Raw genomic sequence first — 23,176 nt, 5'->3', positions numbered from 1 at the left:
GAAGAAGAAGAAGAAGAAGAAGAAGAAGAGGAAGAAGAAGAAGAAGAAGAAAACTGACAATAACAATAGGTGTCTACGGGGCTTGACCCCTAAATATAGCTGCAAGCAGCCATTCCAGGGTCAAGCCGATCACATGCATTCAGAACATGTCGCTGATGAACCAGACCAAGTTTCGTAGCGATATGGCATTGTTTTAAAATATCATTGCCACTAGGTGGCGCTGTCACAAAACATTGAATGCACCCTCAGGTCATGACTATAATGACATATCCCAAGTTTTGTGTCGACACGCATAAGTTTTGCGAACATACAGCCTCAAGTCTGTTTTGGCGTGCTCGCCGCCATGTATGTTGCGATGGTTTGGTATCATTTGACTCAGCATTCCTCAAGGAGTCTAACAACACCTCCTTCATGATTTTAGACTAAAGTTTGCTGTAGTTATAAGCGAAAATAGCTGTTTTTAAAATCTTGTGACCACTAGGTGGCGCTTTCACGAATTGTTGCATGCATCCTCAGGTCCTGGCTATAATGACGTATACCAAGTTTCATGTCGACACGCATAAGTTTTGCGAAGATACAGCCTCACGTCTGTTTTGGTGTGCTCGTTGCCACTAGGTGGCGCTGTCACAAAACGTTGCATGCACCCTCAGGTCATGACTATAATGGCATATACCAAGTTTCATGTCGACACGCATAAGTTTTGCGAACATACAGCCTCACGTCTGTTTTGGCATGCTCGCCGCCATGTATGTTGTGATGTTTGGTATCGTTTGACTCAGCATGCTTCAAGGAGTCTGTATTACGGAAAATTCAAAATGGCGGAAAGGTATCCATGACGGAAATGATGTCATATGGTGCATTCGAATCGGCATGAGCAAAGGATCCAAAATATGCAAAAAGTGTGTCTCTAGGCCTTACCAGTCAGCAGTTATGAAAATTAACATAATTGGAGGTTTGGACTGTTGGTGGCGCTAAAGGGTTTGAGCTAGACACACCAAAGTTGCTAGAATAACTTCTAAGACTTGCCTCTACATGTGTGCCAAATTACATAACTTTCCTACATACGGTTCTATGGGCTGCCATTGACTTCAATGGAAGAAGAGGAATAATAATAATAATAATAATAATAATAATAATAATAATAATAATAATAATAATAATAATAAATATAGCTGCAAGCAGCCATTCCGGGGTCAAGCCAATCATATGCGCTCAGAATATATCGCTGATGAACCTATACCAAGTTTCGTAGCGATATGGCATTGTTTTTAAAATCTCATTGCCACTAGGTGGCGCCATCACAAAACGTTGCATGCACTCTCAGGTCATGACTATAATGACATATCCCAAGTTTCGTGTCGACACGCATAAGTTTTGCGAACATACAGCCTCACGTCTGTTTTGGCGTGCTCGCCGCCATGTATGTTGCGACGGTTTGGTATCGTTTAAATCAGCATGCCTCAAAGAGTCAAATAACACTTCCTTCATGATTTTAGACTAAAGTTTGCAGTAGTTATAAGCAAAAATAGCTGTTTTTAAAATCTTGTGACCACTAGGTGGCGCTGTCACGAAACGTTGCATGCACCCTCAGGTCATGACTATAATGACATACACCAAGTTTTGTGTCAACGCGCATAAGTTTTGCAAAGATACAGCCTCAAGTCTGTTTTGGCGTGCTCGCCACCACACAAAATGGCCGTCCGAAAACCGTTTGGTATCGTTTGAGTCGGCATGCCTCAAGGAGTCTAACAACACTCCCTTCATGATTTTAGACTCACGTTTGCAGTAGTTATAATCAAAAATACATGTTTTTAAAATCTCGTGGCCACTAGGTGGCGCTGTCACGAAACGTTGCATACACCCTCAGGTCATGACTATAATGACATATACCAAGTTTTGTGTGGACACGCATAAGTTTTGCGAAGATACAGCCACACGTCTGTTTTGGCGTGCTCACCAACATGTATGTTGCCACGGTATACGAGAAGGCATTGGTCTATCAAAAAGCTTTTGATAACTTTTTGTCTAGGGTGTCTCTAGATGCTAGATACCAAAGGACATGCAAATCGGACAAACGGTCTAGGAGGAGTTCGACAAAGTAGGTATTAGGGAAAATTCAAAATGGCGGAAAGGTATTCATGACAGAAATGATGTCATGTGGTACATTCGATTCGGCATGAGCAAAGGATCCAAAATATGTAAGAACTGTGTCTCTAGGCCTTACGAGTCAGCAGTTATGAACATGAACATAATTGGATGTTTGGACTGTTGGTGGCGCTAAAGGGTTTGAGCTAGACACACCAAAGTTGCTATAGTAACTTCTAAGACTGGCCTATACATGTGTGCCAAATTACATAACTTTCCTACAAACGGTTCTATGGGCTGCCATTGACTTCAATGGAGGAAGAGGAATAATAATAATAATAATAATAATAATAATAATAATAAGAAGAAGAAGAAGAAGAAGAAGAAGAAGAAGAAGAAGAAGAAGAAGAAGAAGAAGAAGAAAACCGACAATAACAATAGGTGTCTACGCCCCTTCGGGGCTTGACCCCTAATAATAATATGTATGCAAGAGAATAAGAATGTGCTTTGCAAGCACATTCATAAACATGAGTGTCAGACAGGGGCTAGACCTTGTTTAGGGTGGCTCCTGCCTCCCTGTCTGCGATCTCAGCCACCCTAAAACTATAAGTATAAGTTTTTTCTTTCAAAAATAAAAATAAAAAAATCCGTTAAAATGCAGGACATGTCATCGATGGGAAAGAAAATTATTTATCAGTTTGATCCCAGAGCGATTTTTTTTTTTACTTTGCTAAAACGCGCGTGCGTTGTAGTCTTTCAAAAGTGCGTCATCAGCTGTCTGTTTTATTTGAACAGAGAAGCACAGGCACGCGCAGCGTGCACGCGCAGTCAGAGCTGTGGAGGCATTTATCTATAACGTTATTCGGCCGAAAACCGCAAAGACGGCAACCAAAAGCAGTGACATTTCACTATTCTTATTACCCGAGTTGATAGCACAAACAAAATATTAATGCAAACAATTCATTCAATACCTAAAAATAACATTTATTGATTTGGTCTTTGTCTTGTGAATATTTTTTTTATTAATGACTGCATTCATTGGACACACTGTTCGTAGAGAATGCACACATACATGAACTGATTTGATTCAAGACTGGCATCATTACATCATGCATACAAATTTGGTGTCCACTTTTGCCATTTAATAATACCATAACTTTTGGCTTACTATGTAGTCATATAATATACTGTATAATATAAAACTCTTCTGTTTTAAATTCTCACTGAGGGCTAAGCCCCCCTAAAAATGAAATCTAGTTCCCCTGGTGTCAGACTAATTAATATCATTCAATTAATAGATTGGTGTGCTAAGAGTAAAATGAGTCTTTTCACATATTGTTTATAAAGCATATTGTGACAAAAAATTATAACAGTATATTAAAGCCATAATACATCATAGAACATTGGATATATTTGAAGGCAATAACTTTTGTACTTTTACTAAAGTGAAAGTGTCAAATGAGCAGGTTTACTGGAATAATATTTTACCTAGTGTATCTCTACTTTAACTCTGCTCGCACTACTGACTTTTCACCTTTCCTTTGATTCTTGCTGACACTTTTCTCCACACACTCCAACCCGCCTGTACTCTTTTCAACACACCCGTCACATTCGTATGTAAACGTTTATTTTATATAATTATTTTTGTACGTTAATTAATTTACTCAGCTGAACATTCCGTTTTGTATAACTTTCCATGCTGTATTTTTTTTATTTTGCTGCCACCATACTGTTCGTTTGTTTTCCTGATTTTTTTTTCTAATTCGTCAGCCATGCGCGTGAAGGTTTGAACCTGGCAGGACGCCGTAATGTTTGTGTTTGGTGGTGACGAAAATGGCGGACGAACTGGACAGAGTACGAATTTCTGAGGCTGAACTACGAGCTGAGGCGTCGAGTATTGTACCATTTAGATACAACTCCAAAGGTTCGTTTGATTAGGTGTATTGGTGCAATACGGTAAAACAGAGTTAGTTGCAAACTTAGTTAATCAAAACAGACTGGATCAGTTTCGAGTAGCTAAAGCTAATGGCAACGCCATTAAGCTAGCTGTTTGCTAGTTGAATAACTTGTCTTGTTATAAGTTTTTTTTGGCAGCTTGTTGCCTAACAGTGTAACGGGGGTGGATGTGTTCGGCTAAATGTGATTTTTTTTACCATAATAATGGTAAAAAAAAAAAAAGCATTGGCAGACAAACTTGTTTCAATTGGTTAGCACTCATCAACCTAGCAGAAACATCATGCTGGTGTTTGCCTGAATAAGTAAGTAAGGCTTGGCTACTTATGGTCACTTTTGGAAAAAGTAGACCGTACTTGAGATAGTGTAAAGTTTCATTCAACAACGCTCGGAAGTTATATAGCTAGCTTTCAGCTGATAGGAGCAACAGGTTTTTTTTGGTATTTAATTTGATATACGACCACAAATTAACGCTTTAACAGTTAACTGAATGAGTTGTTGTATCAACAACTTTTTCACTGTCTCTTGTTTCTTTCTTAGATGTGCAAAAGACAAGTAAAAAACAAAGTCAGCGAGATGGGAAAAGGCCAGACATCCAGAGATACGATCCAGGCGCAGCACAGATACGCAAATCCAAGGATAGATGTGAAGAGGATAGATCATATTCAGCAGAGTCTGCATACACTTTAGAGGAGTCTGTGTCTGATCCAGCTATTAAATTGCCTGACAGCTCTCTACCAAATCCAAGTGAAATAAAATTCACTAGCAGTGACTGTCAGCTTGAACTGAGCACTGTTAATTTTGACTGCAATGATGCTAGTGCATCTTTCAGTCATCAACATGACAGGAGGAACACTGTTATAAAAAGTGAATTGTCCAGCACTGGAAAACCTAATTCTCCAAAACTTCGGAAAATGCGCAAACCTGATCGTAAAATATACCAGCCTGGTGGGAGAAGGAGTCAAGGTTATAGAGATGATGGCACAACCAGCGAGTTAGAACAGATATCACAAGATGTGGCAAAGGCAGAGGACACTACAAGTAATGGGTTGATAAGCGTAGTCGATCAAAGGAAGGATATACATCTGGAAGAGGAAAAAAGAAATGTTGGAGAAATCAAGGAAGGCGTGAAAAAACAGGTGCAGGGGAAACAAAAGAAATTAGACTTATCTTCTGTAGACTATGATCAGCCCTCTGTTAACAATATGACTGATAAAGTAGAGAAACTCAACATTAACAGCCTCACAGCCATAGATACAGAAAAGAAGAGTGAAAATGTTGATAGAAGAAGAAGGTTAAGTGGTGAGGCCTCTAAGAACAGGACAGGAAGAGGAGTGGGAGAAGTGAAGGAGAAGAAAAAGGAGCAGGAAAAACGAAGGTCCAGAGGGGGTAAGGAGAGAGAGTCCAGTCAAGCCTCACTGAAGAGGGAGGAAGGAGAAGGAGTCGAAAAATGTTTGCTGACACATCATCTAGAGAAAAACAGTGAGCCAAAAGTAGAAAGAATATTTCAGTGGGATGTGAAAGGAAAAGAGGCTCTTCAAGATCAGTACTTTACAAAAGAAAAACACAGAAGCTATCAGCCAATAGAAAGTGATGGCAAGAGGCACAGAATAGCTCATGAAACACAACCGTGCAAAGTCAGCTCTTCTTCAAAGCGATATTCCAAATCAGACATCAGAAGGACTAGAAACCGTACCTATAGTACAAGTTCTGCCAGCAGTGGCACCAGCGTGGATGGACCAACAGAGTCTGAAGCATACAGGTCTAATGAACAATGTGGGGCAGGATTAAAAGGGCCAATGCCTAAGTCTCATGAAAGGTTGATAAAGGTGATGGACCAGAGCATAGCAGGCATGCCCAGGCAAAGTAGAAGGACAACTAATGATATGTCACCCATAAATTACCATAGAAATCCCATAGAGGAAAATAAGGGAATGGAGAGAAATGGAAGAGGAGTCCTTAAAGCCAAAGCAGATAAGAATTACAGTAGAGTATCAAAAGAGAATAATGGAGGATTGAGAGGAGCCTTGATTGGTGGCCAAGGAGGAGTCTTGAGAATTTCCTTGGACAGACAGACTGGATTGTCCTCAGGAACCAGGGAGGAGAAAAAAAAAAAAAGCCACAGAGGTATTTTGGTACTCCCAACACGCACTGAACTAACCACGTCCTCAGAACCCGGTCCTCAGCTTATGTGTGGAACAAGAAGCAGCTTAGGCCTGGATAGAGGAAGAGGAAGTCGTGGTGGAAGTACTAGGCGCTTGTGGGATCCTAATAACCCTGATAAGAAACCAGCTCTTTCAGGCAACCAGCAATCTCTGCAGTCATCTGTCCGACAGCCACTGTACTTACAGCATCAAGGAGGATACGGACCACTGCATTTTCTGGACACTGATGATGAAGCCACTGGTAGCCCTCCTGTGCACCATGGGGAAGACTTTCAAATGAAACATGCTGCCACCATGGCTTACTACAAATATCAGAATGCTGACAACCCTTACGGTTACCCGTTACCAACAGAGTCTTCAAACACACCTCCATGCTACACCTATTCCTATCATCTCCCATATCAGTTACATGGTTCTAATGGGGTGTTCTCGAATCCAGGCATGGCACCCTTTTATGGAATGTATGGGCACAGTGGCCAGGTTTACCCATCTACAGGCATCAACTTTAGCCCAGAGGACACAGAGTTGCAGACAAGAGGGGAACTCGTAAAACTTCTGCGAATGGCTGACAGCCATGAACTCCAGCTCAGTAACCTGCTGTCCAGGGAGCGACTTAGTCGAGAAGGATTAGACAGGATGACCCAGCTGAGGTAAACAAGGACTGATCACTATATTAAAAATATTAATATTAAAGAACTGGTTGTGAAGAGACTATAGTAAAATGTTGCTAATATATTGGCCTAAATTTTGTTTTTTTTTCCCCAGAGCTGAGCTCCTGACATTGTATGAGAGTATAATTCTAACAGACATAGAGTTCTCTGACACACAGAATGTGGACCAGTTACTATGGAAGAATGTGTTTTATCAGGTCATTGAGAGATTCAGACACCTACTAAAGAACCAGGATATAGATACAGCTTCCCAGATTAAGACTATGCTTCTCACTATATTGGAGGAGGTACATGGCTTATATTTATTTCTAAGATTATTCCTTGCTGTTAAAATATTTTTGTTTTGCCTTTTTTTTTTGTTGCTGAGAGCTATAATTTTCTCATATTTAACAGGGGTTTTGGCATTTCTGCATGCTATTTGTGGCTCATTCGTCCCTCCTATTTGTGTTCTAGGGGGCAGTGTTTTTTGATTCACTCCTGTTGAAGTTACAAACTGTATTCCAGTTTAAACTAGAAGACTACATGGATGGAATGGCAATACGTTCAAAACCTCTACGAAAGACTGTAAATATTTCTAACTCCAAATTTAACTCAAAGCTTATACTTCCTCCCTGTTTCTTCAAATTTAACATATATCTGGTTATCAATCTGGTAATATATTTAGCAATATTCATTTTTTTTTTTTGGTGGTATTACTGACTGGGCAGTGATTTTGAAAAAAAAGCTTATTCAGTCAACAAATGAGAAACGTAACAAATGATAGAGATTGTTACAACAGGATTTGCTGCAGTTTCTTGAAAATTGCAATTTGTAAATGAGCATTAAAATGTATAACTCAATTCCAGGATCCAATGTGCATAATAATTTCTATATTATATGTCTTTTATAAAGGGTTATGTTGGATCACAAATTCTAGGAACTTTACTGTTCATTTTAGGTGAAATATGCTTTGATTAGTGCCCAGCGGTGTATGATTTGTCTAGGAGATGTCGCAAGATACAGAGAACAAGCAAATTACTCTGCTAATTATGGCAAAGCACGCAGGTCAGTCATTTTGCATTTTAATCCTAACTAGTGTTTCTTAATAAAAGTACTTTCAATTTCTCTAAAATTGTTTGTTGTTTTTAACAGTTGGTACCTGAAAGCGCAGCAGATTGCACCAAAAAATGGCCGACCATACAACCAGCTTGCTGTGTTAGCAGTGTACACAGTGAGAACACATTCACTTCATTTAACCTTTTTTTAATCTGAAATCTTGTATTTTTTTTATTATTTAATTTTAGTACCTATTTTTAAGTCTTTGTGCATGAATGCTTAAATTTAATTGGTAAGAAGGTGTGCATTATATAATTTTTATTATATGAATTATGAATCAAAGCATAATATTAAAGCACTCTTGTAAATCTTAATGATTCTGTAGGGACAAAAGGGACCAAGATAGAGACCCTACACCTTAGTCCAATAAGGTTGTTTAACAAAGTAATTCTCATAATTGTTGATGAAGTCAGATTTTGTTAGATGTTTATGTACCAAAGCAGCCTTAGTTTTAAACACTCTCTTTTTTTTGGTAAAATGAAAACCTCTGATTTAAGTGTGTGTTTGTGAGTAAGAGAGGTGCTGGTGAACAAATGACTTTATTACTGTAGTATAGGTGAGAACAAACTAACTTCTCCCTTGAATGTTGAAGAAATTTACATTTTGATATAAACTGTGTATAAACTGTGTATTTCCTTCCTATAGCAGCATGCTAGAGCATGATTTATTCATAAAATATTTTGCTTCTCTCTGCTAGAGCATGATTTATTCATAAAATATTTTGCTTCTCTCTCTCTCTCTCTCTCTCACACACACACTCACTCACTCACTCACTCTCTCTCTCTCTCTCACTCACTCACACACACACACACACACACACACACACATACTCTCTCTCTCTCTCTCTCTCTCTCTCTCTCTCTCTCTCTCTCTCTCTCTCTCTCTCTCTCTCTCTCTGCCTTTCCCAATGGTAGAAGCGGAAGTTGGATGCTGTATATTACTACATGCGCAGCCTAGCTGCCAGCAACCCAATCCTCACAGCCAAGGAGAGCCTGATGAGTTTGTTTGAAGAATCCAAGCGCAAGGTTAGTTTTTTACAAAATTTATTAAATGTTATTTTAAAAATACTTGAAAGCTTTTAAATAATTGCCAGTAGTCCTTCAAGCTCTATTTAGTACCCAAACCAGTTCACACATTATTAGGTGCTTAGGTGCTTATGGTCACTTTTGGAAAAAGTAGACCGTACTTGAGATAAAGTTTCATTCAACAACGCTCGGAAGTTATATAGCCAGATTTCAGCTGATAGGAGCAACAGGTTTTTTTTTTTTTTTTGGTATTTAATTTGATATACGACCACAAATTAACGCTTTAACAGTTAACTGAATGAGTTGTTGTATCAACAACTTTTTCACTGTCTCTTGTTTCTTTCTTAGATGAATGTATGATAAATATTTATTTATTACAATGTGGGGTTCTACACTGTTGCAGTAACAATGCTTTAAATAATAGAACTATTCAAATCACTTTACTCAGGAACAGCACTAGGGCTCTTGTGCTTTTGATGATACTAGTAATGCAGAATGCACACAGCCAAAAACACTAGCCATTAAGCCAATAAATCATTAGTGCTATATGGTCTAAAGTGCTGTGAAGTGGCTGAACAAAGAGGAGAGAGAATGCAAATCTATAAGCATTTTTTCGCAGAAACAGTGTAAAAATGCAGATATGTACAATTATTTGTGCAATGTTATTTTGAATGACTCAATAAATTTTATCTCACTAGGTTGAGCACAGACTGAAGGAGGATATTGAAAGTTGCACACAGGTGCAGGGAACAGTAAGAGGTCAGGATTCCACTCGTGTGGAAATCTGGATACGTCCCGCTAAGCAGCCTGGAGTGGCATCTCGCATTGAAGGCACTGGCAATGACTCTGAGCAAGTTGGAGGGCTGAGGGCACTGAGTGCAAGTGATGTGAGCTCTGCATCCCATCAACACACCTTTATTTATATTGTGTGTTTATTTATATTATGTGTGCAAATAGTGTCTGCACATGAACCATTAACTTAAATAAGCCTTGTTTCATTTATATTTTAGTTTGTTTACATTCTGCCCAAACAGATAAGATTTCAAAGCTGTAACTTACCTGACAATAACTTATATCCACACTATCAAGCAGTACCAGATGCCAACACAGCACTCAAGGCAGCACATACACAAATGCAGCACAACCAATAACATAACACCACAATCACTACACATCACAAATATTAAAAATCTTCGTAAAATATATATTAAAACTTGTATGCATATAAAATTTCCATTAATTTAATTCTGTTACATATGTTACATACATGTGCATATGTCATGTGCATTTGCATAGTGTAGAATTTAGCCAGACTTGTCCTGGGCCATGCACTGTAAGAAGTTAAACATTACTTGCATATGAGACATTTTGCACACTGTTACTGAGGACGTAGTCTGACAGTTTGTAACCACAAGATTTCAAGCTGAAATATTTTTGGAGACTGTAAATTTGAAATTGTAGAAAGAGGTACACTTGAAAATTTTAGAAAGGTTTGAGAGCATTAAATGACATTGTAAATCAGTTAATTATATTAATATTTTTTGAATAGGCCATAGTCTTTAGCTTGGAGCGCCATGGGCGATTTTAAGAAATTTCACCTTAATCATTGATTTTATCAGTACAGTCACTTACTAGTAGGGTTGCAAAGGGGCGGAAAGTTTCCGGAAACTTTCCAAGGGAACTTAATCTGGGGAATTTTGAAAATATTCCAAATTGGAAACTTTACGGGAATTTATGGGAATTTATGGTAATTATATGGAAATATAGGGAAATTTATATAAACTGTATCATATACAAACATAAATTAACATTTAGGTTGGGTAATAAGCAGACATGCATGCAAGGTAATACAAATTTTAAAAATGACGTCTTGACTGATTTAATTGTAAGTAGAACTTTAATTGATTATTTCATTGAGTAACACAAAAGCATAATAACCATTATTATGCTCGTAATAAACATAATACACTTAATAATTGTAATAAACATATTTCCCTATGATATTGCTGTAAAATGAAAGCATCCCCCACCCTTGCACCCCAAGCATTTTTTCTCAAGTGAGTGTGTGAGGGAGGGTCATCAAATTATCTGTGCATGTGGTAACACTCCTAATTTAATGCTTAATAAGAGTTAGTACAGTAGTTATTAAGTGTAGGTATTGGGTACAATTAAAAGTGTAGAATAAGGCATTAATATGTGCTTAATAAGTACTAATAAATAGTCAATGTTCATGTTAAGCAACTAGTTAAACGACTCTAAAATAAAGTGTTACTATGCATATTATGGAAGAATGCCTCAATGGCCCTACTTACTAGTAATTAAGACTCCCTGTAAAGATTATCCATTTTCACAATTCATTAATTCTACTACTCAAAATAGCATAATGAAAGCATGGAAATAAGCTTTTATTATTCTTGCATAAGATTCATACTTTGTAAATACAAAGTATTTGGCTACTTCCCAGTGTAAATATTGACAGAACTATTGACCCTTTATTTGCAACCATGAATAAGTGTGGTTGCCTGTGGGTCTTCAGGGCCTGGCTTAGACAACACTGGACTGTGCAGAAGTTTAAATTTGCACCACTGTCATTATTTCTATGCATTAGCAAGAATCATTTCATCTTTGGAGTTGCCATTTTTTATGTTTGGACTTTTGATGGTCAAGGGAAATTCCTTGTGTGTGCAAAACATACTTGGCCTATAAACATCATTCTGATCCAAGCAATTGCCTTGCAACAGTGCCATGATGGTGACAGTGCCCTCATTTTAATGAACATTATTTTTTTCTTCTAGATTAATAAGAGATTTGTCTTGAGTTTTCTTCACACTCATGGAAAGATCTTCACTAAAGTAGGGTAAGTTGCTATCTTTGTCTATATTGACCATGTTCATTGTATTTCTTTTTTCCCCTTTTTAATTTCTTTCCATACCTTTTGCTTTTTGTGGATTGGGAATGTATTAAAGATTAAACTTTTCACAGTTATGAATTCTTTGTCTGGTAGGATGGAGAGCTTTACAGCTGTGGCAACTCGTATGTTGGAGGAGTTCCAGGCCCTTCTCCAGCATAGCCCTTCTTTGGGAAGTACACGCATGCTTCAGATCATCACAATCAACATGTTCACCATTTACTATGCTCAGACTAGAGGTATGCCCACTCTAATAACACTCTCCTCACATCAACTTGTTGAAATGTATATATATATATATATTTAGATGATTATAAATATGTCCCTTCCCATGATTTTCTCAGAAAAAGGGCACGGAGAGGCTCGTTCAGTATTGGAAGAACAGTCTACTTCTCTGGGTTTGGCCATGTTTGGGGTACTCGTCCAGCGTTGCACTGAACTTCTTAAAGAAACACCTGCAGGTGACCAGTAATCATACATTCTTTAAATTCCACTTAATTTCCAAATCAAAACTTAAACAGTATCCACTCAAAATTTTAATCAAAATAACTTGTCAAAAGGATTACTTATAAGCAGTTTACATTAAGAGCCATTCTGACCTAAAATTATGAGCAGCCTGAATGAAGTACCCAAACATAAAAGGTCTTTTCAGAAAACTTCTGCCAGCAAGATTTAACTTGAAGCTCTTGCTTAAAGTACAATAAAAATAAAATTGCATAAATACAAAGTGTATATGTCCAGTTTTGTATTAAGCCAGAGGGAGAATAATTTGTCTGTGTGTCTCAGAGCCTGTACCTTTGGGGGAGGTTGCTGAGGAACTGGGTCCAATGGTTCGTGTGTCCACTTTATCAACTGACCTGCGAGAGCTCCTGCCCAGTGTTAAAGTCTGGTCTGACTGGATGCTGGGACACCCAGAGCAGTGGAACCCACCACCGTGTATTTTTGAGTGAGTGTGTTGAACACCCATACAGATTTTAGGCACACAAAATGTTTTCACAGAGACCATGTCAGTTGCTATAAAACAAGGACAGCATTTACTTTTTTTTGCTATATGTGGTATAAAACTCTAGTTTGGGCTAAACATGATCATCTTTGCAAAAAAGAACCTGAAATTAACATGTTCATGTTTGCCCTCTTCCTGAAGAGATGCTGAACATCCTGAACCATTTTTAATCATACCAGTTAAAAAGTTGACCCTTTTTCTCCCATATTTTATGACACTTTTTTTTTTATTTGAAAGCAATACTTTATTGGTAGTCAAAGATGGTTCCTAATGATAAAGGTGATGGAGGCTGTTGATCCTGACCCTAAACTGTGGCCTTGTGCTTGCTAAAATGGTCATGGAAAAATAGAAATATTACAGGAAAAGTAACGATTTGCAACAGTGCATTATTGTGGCTGTTTAAATTGTTTTGGCAGTCTTAATTTATAATAGGCATTTATAATTCCTTCTATGCATACAGAGGTTTCAGAATACAATACACATCGATGTGTATTGTGTGAAACTGTATATTTTAATACATCTGTCATGTATGAAAATGAATATAATTTGTGACAAATCAGTAGAGGGTGAATTCTCCTGTATTTGTGTGTATGTTTCTGTGTGTCCATTCAGTGGCAGTCCAGACGTTTGGCAGTGCCTGGCAGAACTATGTAATTCTTTTGCAACTGTCTATCATGGTGAGATTCCGCTCTACAAGGCAGATGCTGATGGAGAGAGTGATGAGTTGCGACTGCTTGTGCTAGAGGAGGACAGGATGCTGGCTGGATTTGTCCCATTGCTGGCTGCTCCACAAGAGCCATGCTATATTGACCCAAAGTCAGATATTGTGAGTCTGAACTGCTTGTGGCATCATGTATATTAATAGCATTTTTCCATCCTTAAAATCAGGAATAGTGATGCACCTTGAGTGCAAAGGTTGATCTCGTATCTCTTAAAAATAAATTAAAAACAAATATATAGTGTTGTGTGTGTGCATGTGTGTGTGTAAGATCAAATTTATAAGTAAAATCCACGTTCTTTTAGGGCAAATTCCAAATGAATTTCTGATCACTTTGATGATTCTATATAACATAATTGAGCTAAACCGACTACCTAGTGCTCTCTTGCATGTAAACATTTGAGAATGTCAGCCATGGATGCATAGCTCTTTTCTATTTTTTTTCCATTTTGTTTTTATTCAAAGCATGGATACACTAGCTTTGGATTTGTTTCCGAGCTGGTGTAGTGAGTTGCAATGTTTGCTAAAGAAGTACTTTGAGGTAAACAATCATACGCATTGTATTGAGCATGATCACAAGAGGTAATTTTAATCCCTTGAAGTAACTGAAGCAACTTGGACTTGAATCACAAAAATAATTGTTTACCCCACAGTTGAAAACACACCTTGTCAAAGAACATGTTAAATCTTTTGTCAGAGCTTCTAAGTGTGTGTCATAAGTAATGTGACATTAACACTACATTTACACGGCGCTGTTTATATATATATTTTTTTTCAGGCCATAGCAGCTGACTGCAAGAGAGTGACTGTACTGAAATACTTCCTTGAGGCTCTTTGTGGTCAAGAGGAACCTCTGCTTGCCTTTAAAGGGGGGAAGTATGTTTCCATAGCATCACTGGACACTCCCAGCCAATCAACTGAGAACAAGACACAATCGCACATCAGTGAGCAGTGTCAGGTCAGAAAGCACTCAACAGCACATATCAACCATAATTGTAGACCTATATCTTTTGGTCGTATATTCACTGCGCACTTTATTGGAAACAAAAATTTTTTTTGCGCAGTTATCTAATAAGATATTCATGTGGCAGCGGTGCAGTGCATAAAAACATGAAGATTCAGGCTAGCAGCCTGAAATAATGTGATCAGTGATTTTGACTGTCATTGTTTGTGTCAGATGGGCTGGTTTGAGCATTTCTATAACTGCTGATCCTGAATTTTCAAGCACACAAGAGAAAGAAAAAACCCAGTGAGTGGCAGTTCTTAGGACAGAAAAACCTTGTGGATGAGGGAGGGCAACAGAGAATGGCCAAATTGGTTTGAATTGACTGAAGGCTACCGTAACCTCAGAAAACCTGACTGTACAATTGTGGTGAGCAGAAAAGTATCTCAGAATGCACAACTTGTTGAACATGCCTGGATGGGCTGTAACAGCAGACCATATTAGGTTCACATTTGTCTGCCACAAACAAAAAGCGAAGGCTGCAGAGGGCACAAAGTTCACCAAAACTTGTCACACTTGCCTGTATTCAAAACTTGAGAGCCCTGGCCATGAATACAAAGAGGACTCAATTAGACATTGAACATTTTATTTAAAAGTAACCTTCAACCCAGCATCATTTTTGTTAAAGTTAGTTCAAACTGTTCAAAATATTTTTGTTTGTTTGCAGAAATAAAATTCCGTTTACTCGGTAGCAGTTCATTGATTTCATAAATGTAACACACTACAGTTTTTTCTATACTTTCCATAAGGTAAAAAAACGATGCAGTGTTATCTTCATTTTAGATGTCAAAAGGGTTTTGTGGCTCCCTGTGTTTTTGTTTCTGTGGGACGTGGGTCTAAATGAGTCTTTGACTGTTTAAGGTTGCCGACCCCTGGGTTAGGTGGTACATTTGAAAGTGATATGTACATGTATGGGAGGACCTAAGGTTTCCCAGCAGAACATTTGCTAAAAGCGTCACATGACCTTCGGTTGCTGCCTTCTTATAGTGAATGCTAGTGCCATGTGTTCCCCAGGTGTGTGATGTACATGCATCCGACCATCAACGCGAAGTAAAAGAAAACTTGATTTATCAGACTAGGCTACCTTCCTTCATTGCTTTGTGGTCCAGTTCTTTGAATTGCAAAGAATTTGCAATATGTTTACTTTTTTTTTTTTTGAGTGAGAACATGAGTGAGAAGGCAAAAAAATGTGATTGGACCATGATTGGAAATAGTCCCTGTTCAAAAGTTTGCATACCTTTAATTATGTTGGCTTTGTAGAAACCAACATTCTGATTTACGTTATAAGCTTATTAATGGTGCTTGCAAAGCATCATTATTGTTATTCTGCATACTTATTATTATTATTATTATTATTATTATTATTATTATTATTATTATTATTATTATTATTAATAATAATGGTGCTTGCAAAGCATCATTATTGTTATTCTGCATACTTATTATTATGTTGGCTTTGTAGAACCAACATTCTGATTTCCGTTATAAGCGTATTATTATTATTATTATTATTATTATTATTATTATTATTATTATTATTATTATTATTATGTTGGCTTGGTAGAACCAACATTCTGATTTCCGTTATAAGCTTATTATGTTGGCTTTGTAGAAGCCAACATTCTGATTTCTTTTATAAGATTTATTATTATTATTATTATTATTATTATTATTATTATTATTATTATTATTATTATTATTATTATTATGTTGGCTTTGTAGAAGCCAACATTCAGATTTCCGTTATAAGCTTATTATTATTATTATTATTATTATTATTATTATTATTATTATTATTATTATTATTATTAGACAAAAATGTATTTAAAAAAATGCGGCCTAAGGCGTTCGAGCCACATGCACCAAATTTGGATATGTCGTAGACCCTGGTCTGACGTTTGTTGCTTCTATTTTTCTAAGCGATCGGAATTCCGGCATTCCCGATTTGGAAGCTCAAAGTGACCTTTTTTCCCATAGACTTCCATTATAAACTTTTGAGGTTTATAACTCAGCAAGTTTTCGAGCGATTTACACCGAACTCGGACAGGTTCTTTAGGACCTTACTCCGGACGAAATTTTTATTTCAGAGTTCCAACGGAATTTTCGGTTTTCCTGTAGTCGACGATCGAACATCCCGTAGACTTGAATAGGGAATTCCGAAAAGTCCTCTAAGCTCTCACACACAATACATCCAACATTAAGAATTGCATGTACTGTTCTATGCAGTATAATAAGTAGAATCCCATAATGACTGCAGTATTGACATGAAATGTCCAAACCCTCAGTAGCCACGTTTTGCCAAAAGTATTGGCACCCCACCGGGTATTCTGGTGACGTCATGTGTAGCCCCGCCCCCAAAACAAGCGAAATCAAAAATTTGCACAACACTCAGCACAATGAGGGGAACTGCCCCACGGGTATTCTGGTCACGTCACGTGACCTCAAGTGAAAATTAAAAATTTGCACAACATGGACATGTGACGTATCAAAATACTCAGCACAATGAGGGGAACTGCCCCGTGGGTATTCTGGTCACGTCACATGACGTCACGTGACCTCAAGTGAAAATTAAAAATTTGCACAACAGGGACATGTGACACATCAAAACACTCAGCACAATGAGGGGAACTGCCGCACGGGTATTCTGGTCACGTGACGTCACGTGTAGCCCCACCCCCAAAACAAGCGAAATCAAAAATTTGCACAACATGGAAATGTGACATATCAAAACACTCAGCACATTGAGGGGAACTGCCCCACGGGTATTTGGATCACGTCACATGCTCATGTTCGCTCACCTCCAATAGTATTGGCACCATAGCGGTCCAGTAGCTTTCACAATCTTTCTGTCCACTTGCCTCCAAAGTGCACCGGCCTTTGCGAATACTTGCACCGTCAAAGCCAACATCAAAGTTTGTTGTGACGAACTTTACCAATCTAATTATTATCATTAATGGTGCTTGCAAAGCATTATTAATGGTGATTGCAAAGCATCATTAATGTGCTTGCAAAGCACATTCTTATTCTCTTGCATACTTATTATTATTAATGTGCTTGCAAAGCACATTCTTATTCTCTTGCATACTTATTATTATTATTATTATTATTATTATTATTATTATTAATGTGCTTGCTAAAGCACATTCTTATTCTCTTGCATACTTCTTCTTCTTCTTCTTCTTCTTCTTCTTCTTCCGGACACTTTTTCGGCGCGTAACTTGTCCCGCAGCTTTTGTCCTAGACCCATAAATGAGGTGTCAAATCGACCGGCTCATTGAGGAGAGGTGTGCTATCTATTTTGTAAGCGATCAGAATTCCAGAATTCCCAGTATGGAAGTTCAAAGGGGTGCTTTTTCCCCATAGACTTGAATGGGGAATCTCTCTGTTTATGTGCTAACATCCAAAAGAGGGCAGCAGATACCAGTGAATCTGTCAGATCACACAACGTTGGAAGTACAGAACTAGGACGGAAGTACATTTCGGTCAGAAACGCGTGTAGCGATTTTGGCTCACGAAGCAAGGTAAATATTTATAAGTAATCGTAATGTGTTATAGTGACTCTAAATATTTTAACCTAAGTTGAAATTAACGGTAATGGAATTAACGTTACACTAATTTGGTCTGTTCGTCCACCGAACAGGCCGTGTAACTTTATTAATTCTATGAAGGAGGTATCTTCCCGGCCTAGGAAGGTTCACTCCCTTTTTACTCTACACCGTAATTTAAATTGAATTAACTTAATAGAGCATGTAGTTCAGACCTGATGTTGCGAATGAGACAAACACAACATAAACTAACTACACAAACAAATAAAAGAAATAGGGAAAACGAAGATTAAAATAAAACAAAAGAAATTAAAATTGGGGAAAGGGAGGAAGAGACTGGAAAGAAGAAATTAGAGAAAGGAAGGAAAGGAATGGCAAGCTTAAACTTCAAAATTAATCACACCCTAACTGGGAAATCGTCACAGAAACTTAAATTCACCTTAAGATTCAATGAAAGATTACTACTTAAAATTACGCATCTAAATTGTTTGGTAAAGGAAACGGTTACTTGCATTGGCTTACTGCACAAGAGTCCGGATGCAACAGAGAAAATCTCTGAAAAGTCAGTTAGGGCGGGGTCAGACGTTCTTCCAAGTTCTCCTGAAGATCAGAGCAGTTGTCGTTCTTGGAAGTGAAGCTTGCTGGAACTTCTCTGAAGGAAGATGGAGTCGTCTTGAAGCTGTTCCGAAAGTCTGACCACGGATTAGTGGAGTTTGTGACAATTTAAAGTTCGCAAACTCCACCCATCTTTGGGGAGATGACCAATACTTCGGTCAGGATTTTGGAGGGAAAAACTCCCTTTGTTTCAGGTGTCTGTGGGCGTGGTTTAGCTATCAAATTTTTAGATGACTTTAAAGTTTGATCCAGGGTGTATTAAGACGGTATGGCGCCTTTCGTGTTCAAATAAAATACACCAGTGCTTGAAAAATGAGTAATCGATAATTTTGTGGTCATTTGGATACTAAACATGAAGGGTAATGACGGTATGAAGGCAGCGGTACATTACATACATAGATCATTAATCAAAGGGTAACTGAGGTTAATACGATATTGTGTTCTTATAAAGGCAAAGAACCAAAAATGAAACATAAACAAGATGCACTTTCATTAGGGAAGTAAAAAGAAAACGATAGCTTCGTATACATTTTGACATCAGTTCTTAAAGGGGCAAACGGCATTAGAACAGGTATACATTAACATGCCATGATCAGTAAGATATGATGATAGAGTATAACGGATTTTAAAATACAATGTTGTTTTCTGACACATGAATAAAATACACCCTTGTCAGGAAATTAAGGAGCAAATAATTTTAAGTCAGGCAAGCCTTAAAAGAAGGACACATTACAAAAAGGGTTATAAGAATGAGAACCTTAGAGTACCTTATCTTTGGGTTTTATTAGTAAAAGGAATGTCTCATTGTGTTGTGTGTGTGTGTGTGTGTGTGTGTGTGTGTGTGTGTGTGTGTGTGTGTGTGTGTGTGTGTTCTGATTGAGGGCCCAGAGAAGCCACATGGGGTTATCTGGTCTTTGTGTAGGCTCCAGACATTCTGGAGCCAGGTGTGTGTGTAAAACTGGGTTGCTCATCGGTTAATTGAGGAGTAGATGTTGAAATTTAGGGTGCCTGGGACATGAAATCTAAAATGACGTGTACCAGACGCTATACGTTTTTTGGATTAAAGCGTTTTGGATTAAAAGGCTTACATAGTCCAGTTCCTTAGACTCTTGGGGATTTTTACAAGCATTTGTTTTGGAAAATAAAGTGAGAGCTGAAAACAAAGGACGGAAGTGGATTGTTGTTTACACATTTCGGTCAGAAACGCGTTTTGGATTAAAGCATTTTGGATTAAACTAGTTTTGCTAAAGCTGCGCAATTTTGCATAAAATCCCTGGACCTCACACCTACCAGCACCCCTACAGCTCCATTGTTCTCCTCCTTTTGTTGTGCAAACGGCCCCATCACCTGTGAGGCCTGGCTCATTTGCATTTGTTCACTCAGAGTAGCTCAGATCCAAGGCAGGCCAAACCTCTGTCTGTGACGGAAACCTTCAAGGCCTATCTATACAAAATAGTCTGTTTAATTTATATAAAAAAAATTGTGTGCTAAGGTTTGTCATTGCCATAGTACACGTCATATTTATACAACCCTTGTGCAGACCTGGGGTCTGCACTGGAAAGTTTAATGTGTCATAACTTGGGTTTCCTTCCACATATTTGCCTGAAATTTACCAAGATTGTTCCAAATTATGAACTTTGCAAGTAAAATTAATCTTGTCCCCTCGGGTCAATTTGACCCGGCCACATTTAGTGGAGCAATTGGTCACACTTTTGCCCTTTTCAGCGCAATGAACATACATACAGACACAAAAATGTACACACAAAATGTCCACTAACACACGCACCCAAAACACACACACACACACACACATATTTGTTTTCTCTCTTTTATTCATGAATTTAGTTGCTTCAGTCAGCTTTGACCTGGGGATGTTTGACATACACCAGCCAGTGGTTATCCAAAATAATATTTAATAATTTCTGCTTATTTTACTTAAAATCATGGCATAATATCATGAGGTTTATTGTTTATAACTTAAATATAATAAAAAGCATAAGAGGTGTAAAGGAAGTTTTATTCACAATAAATTATGCCAAGTTTTTGAGTGGTGTGTGTGTGTGTGTGTGTGTGTGTGTGTGTGTGTGTGTGTGTGTGTGTGTGTGTGTGTGTGTGTGTGTGTGTAGCCCATTTTTGGGTGATCAGATGGCATCTGGTAGGCAAAATAGACATAAGTGTAAAATGTTCAAAATGTAAGCTGATCACACAGAATGGTGATCATTGTAGAATTTTTACTTTATAAGCATTCAAGTCAATTTGACCTGGAAAAAACAGGTTTTATTATTTACTGACGTTATAAATGGTCAAAATGGTTTCAAAACAATCTCCTGGCTTTCAAATAGACATTGCCAAGAGATGGATTCATTTCAATTATACAACACCTTCTAACAGACAAATTTGCTGCGGTCTCCGACATCTGGACATGCTTCAACGAGAACTGTGCTGAGAGTTTCACTCCAGGAAAACACATGACCATAGATGAACAACTGTTCCCTACCATGGTTTGTTGTCCATTCACACAGTATATCGCAACCAAGCCAGACAAATTTGGGATCAAGTTCTGGATGGCCACGGATTTGGAGACCAAATATGTCTGCAATGCATCTCCTTACTTGGGAAAGTACCCCAGTCGCCCAGGGTTCCAGCTTGCGCAGTGATGCACAAGCGATTTGCTACTGCACTGGACATTCCAATGTCCTCCTCTACCCACACAGTGCCGTCTTTTGTCGTCTGACTCAGACAGGGCTTCCCAGTACCACGGTGCATCTTCTGTGGAGGCATGTTGGGTTCTTGTTCTCAAAATTCACTTTTGGTGTTATAATTCATTGATGGCCAATGAAAATGAAATTACATCATTTTATTCTGTATGTGTAAGAACATGTCAAAAGCCATGGACCATAACTTCACTCAGCTTATGACATTTGTCTACAAACATACGTTGGAGACTGAAGTATTTGCAAGTTTTCATTTTATTCATGTATTAGCAACTTTTCATTCTTTCCCAAGTAAGGGATGTCTCATAAACACTCCTCTTCATGTCTCATACACACACTCTTACTGTTCCAAACACACTCCTCATGTCTCATACACACTCCTCTTCATGTCTCATACACACTCTTACTGTTCCAAACACACTCCTCATGTCTCATACACACTCCTCTGCTACACAAAGGCATAGCAAACGTGTATCAAAAGGCATAATGAAATGCAATGCCCAATTTGTGTGTGTGTGTGTGTGTGAGTGCGTGTTTTTGGTGCGTGTGTTAGTGGACATTTTATGTGTGCATCTTTGTGTCTGTACAGGTATGTATGTTCATTGCGCTGAAAAGGGTAAAAGTGTGACCTATTGCCCCACTAAATGTGCCCGGGTCAAATTGACCCGGGAGGACAAGATTAATTTTACTTGCAGAGTTCATAATTTGAAACAATCCTGGTAAATTTCAGGCAAATATGTAGAAGGAAATCCAAGTTATGACAGATTAAACTTTCCAGATGAGTCAAATAGACCCCAGGTCTGCACAAGGGTTGTATAAATATGATATGTACTATGGCAATGACAAACCTTAGCACACAATTTTTTTATATAAATTAAACAGACTATTTTGTATAGATAGGCCTTGAAGGTTTCCGTCACAGACAGAGGTTTGGCCTGCCTTGGATCTGAGCTACTCTGAGTGAACAAATGCAAATGAGCCAGGCCTCACAGGTGATGGGGCCGTTTGCACAACAAAAGCAGGGCTGAAGAACTGTGAAAATCTCAACAGGGGGAATCACACCTTGGGACCTGCACCAGAAAATTAAAAATCCAGTATTTCTAGTGTTAAAAGGCTTACATATTCCAGTTCCTTAGACTCTTGGGGATTTTTTACAAGCATTTGTTTTGGAAAATATTACCCCAGTGAAGAAAGGTAAGCGCCGCCAATTTCCGGTGACTATCAAGTTGGATTAAATTATTATGATGGCTATAAATCATATTATGCTTTGTGTGTGGGCTGCTTAAAATCCTGAGAGTCTAAGCTTTCAAACAATATAACATTTAACCGTGTATTTGATGTTTAAAACTAGTGTTGCGTGCCTTGGACAGCACGGCGGTCACATATGTTGTTGTTTCTGCCATTTGTATAACGTTTTGTTGTTTTCAACTATCAGTGTAGTTTTTATAATTTTTTGTTTCACTTTAAACTAATGTCCTTTTAAGAGCAGCAACGGCTCTTTTAAGAGCCACCCATTAATTAAAATTAAGCGCATTTTTTCTTTGTCTCCTCACATTACGTAATTTTTTTTGACATGATATGACGCGTATATCACAAAAAATGATAAGAATGACTTTAATATAATAAAGCTTGGGTACTATTAGACGCGCCATTCTTCACATTAGTGAATTAATACA

At 38.0% G+C, this 23,176-nt stretch overlaps 1 protein-coding gene across 1 annotated transcript in view; it reads left to right on the top strand.

The window, feature by feature from the left end:
• Positions 1-3,850: 3,850 nt before the first annotated feature.
• smg6 (SMG6 nonsense mediated mRNA decay factor) overlaps positions 3,851-23,176 on the top strand; it is a 33,900-nt gene continuing 14,574 nt past the window's right edge. The window contains exons 1-14 of the mRNA XM_047804743.1: positions 3,851-4,009; positions 4,579-6,853; positions 6,969-7,161; positions 7,328-7,438; positions 7,812-7,918; positions 8,006-8,084; positions 8,884-8,994; positions 9,693-9,881; positions 11,790-11,851; positions 11,999-12,141; positions 12,247-12,363; positions 12,689-12,848; positions 13,518-13,731; positions 14,402-14,581. Coding sequence (XP_047660699.1) covers positions 3,919-4,009; positions 4,579-6,853; positions 6,969-7,161; positions 7,328-7,438; positions 7,812-7,918; positions 8,006-8,084; positions 8,884-8,994; positions 9,693-9,881; positions 11,790-11,851; positions 11,999-12,141; positions 12,247-12,363; positions 12,689-12,848; positions 13,518-13,731; positions 14,402-14,581 — 4,032 coding nt within the window. The 5' untranslated portion in view covers positions 3,851-3,918. The remainder of the gene's footprint in view (positions 4,010-4,578; positions 6,854-6,968; positions 7,162-7,327; positions 7,439-7,811; positions 7,919-8,005; positions 8,085-8,883; positions 8,995-9,692; positions 9,882-11,789; positions 11,852-11,998; positions 12,142-12,246; positions 12,364-12,688; positions 12,849-13,517; positions 13,732-14,401; positions 14,582-23,176) is intronic.

The sequence above is a fragment of the Tachysurus fulvidraco genome, chromosome 20, assembly GCF_022655615.1.
Source record: "Tachysurus fulvidraco isolate hzauxx_2018 chromosome 20, HZAU_PFXX_2.0, whole genome shotgun sequence".
Classification (NCBI taxonomy): domain Eukaryota; kingdom Metazoa; phylum Chordata; class Actinopteri; order Siluriformes; family Bagridae; genus Tachysurus; species Tachysurus fulvidraco.
This window is presented reverse-complemented; position numbering and strand designations above follow the sequence as displayed.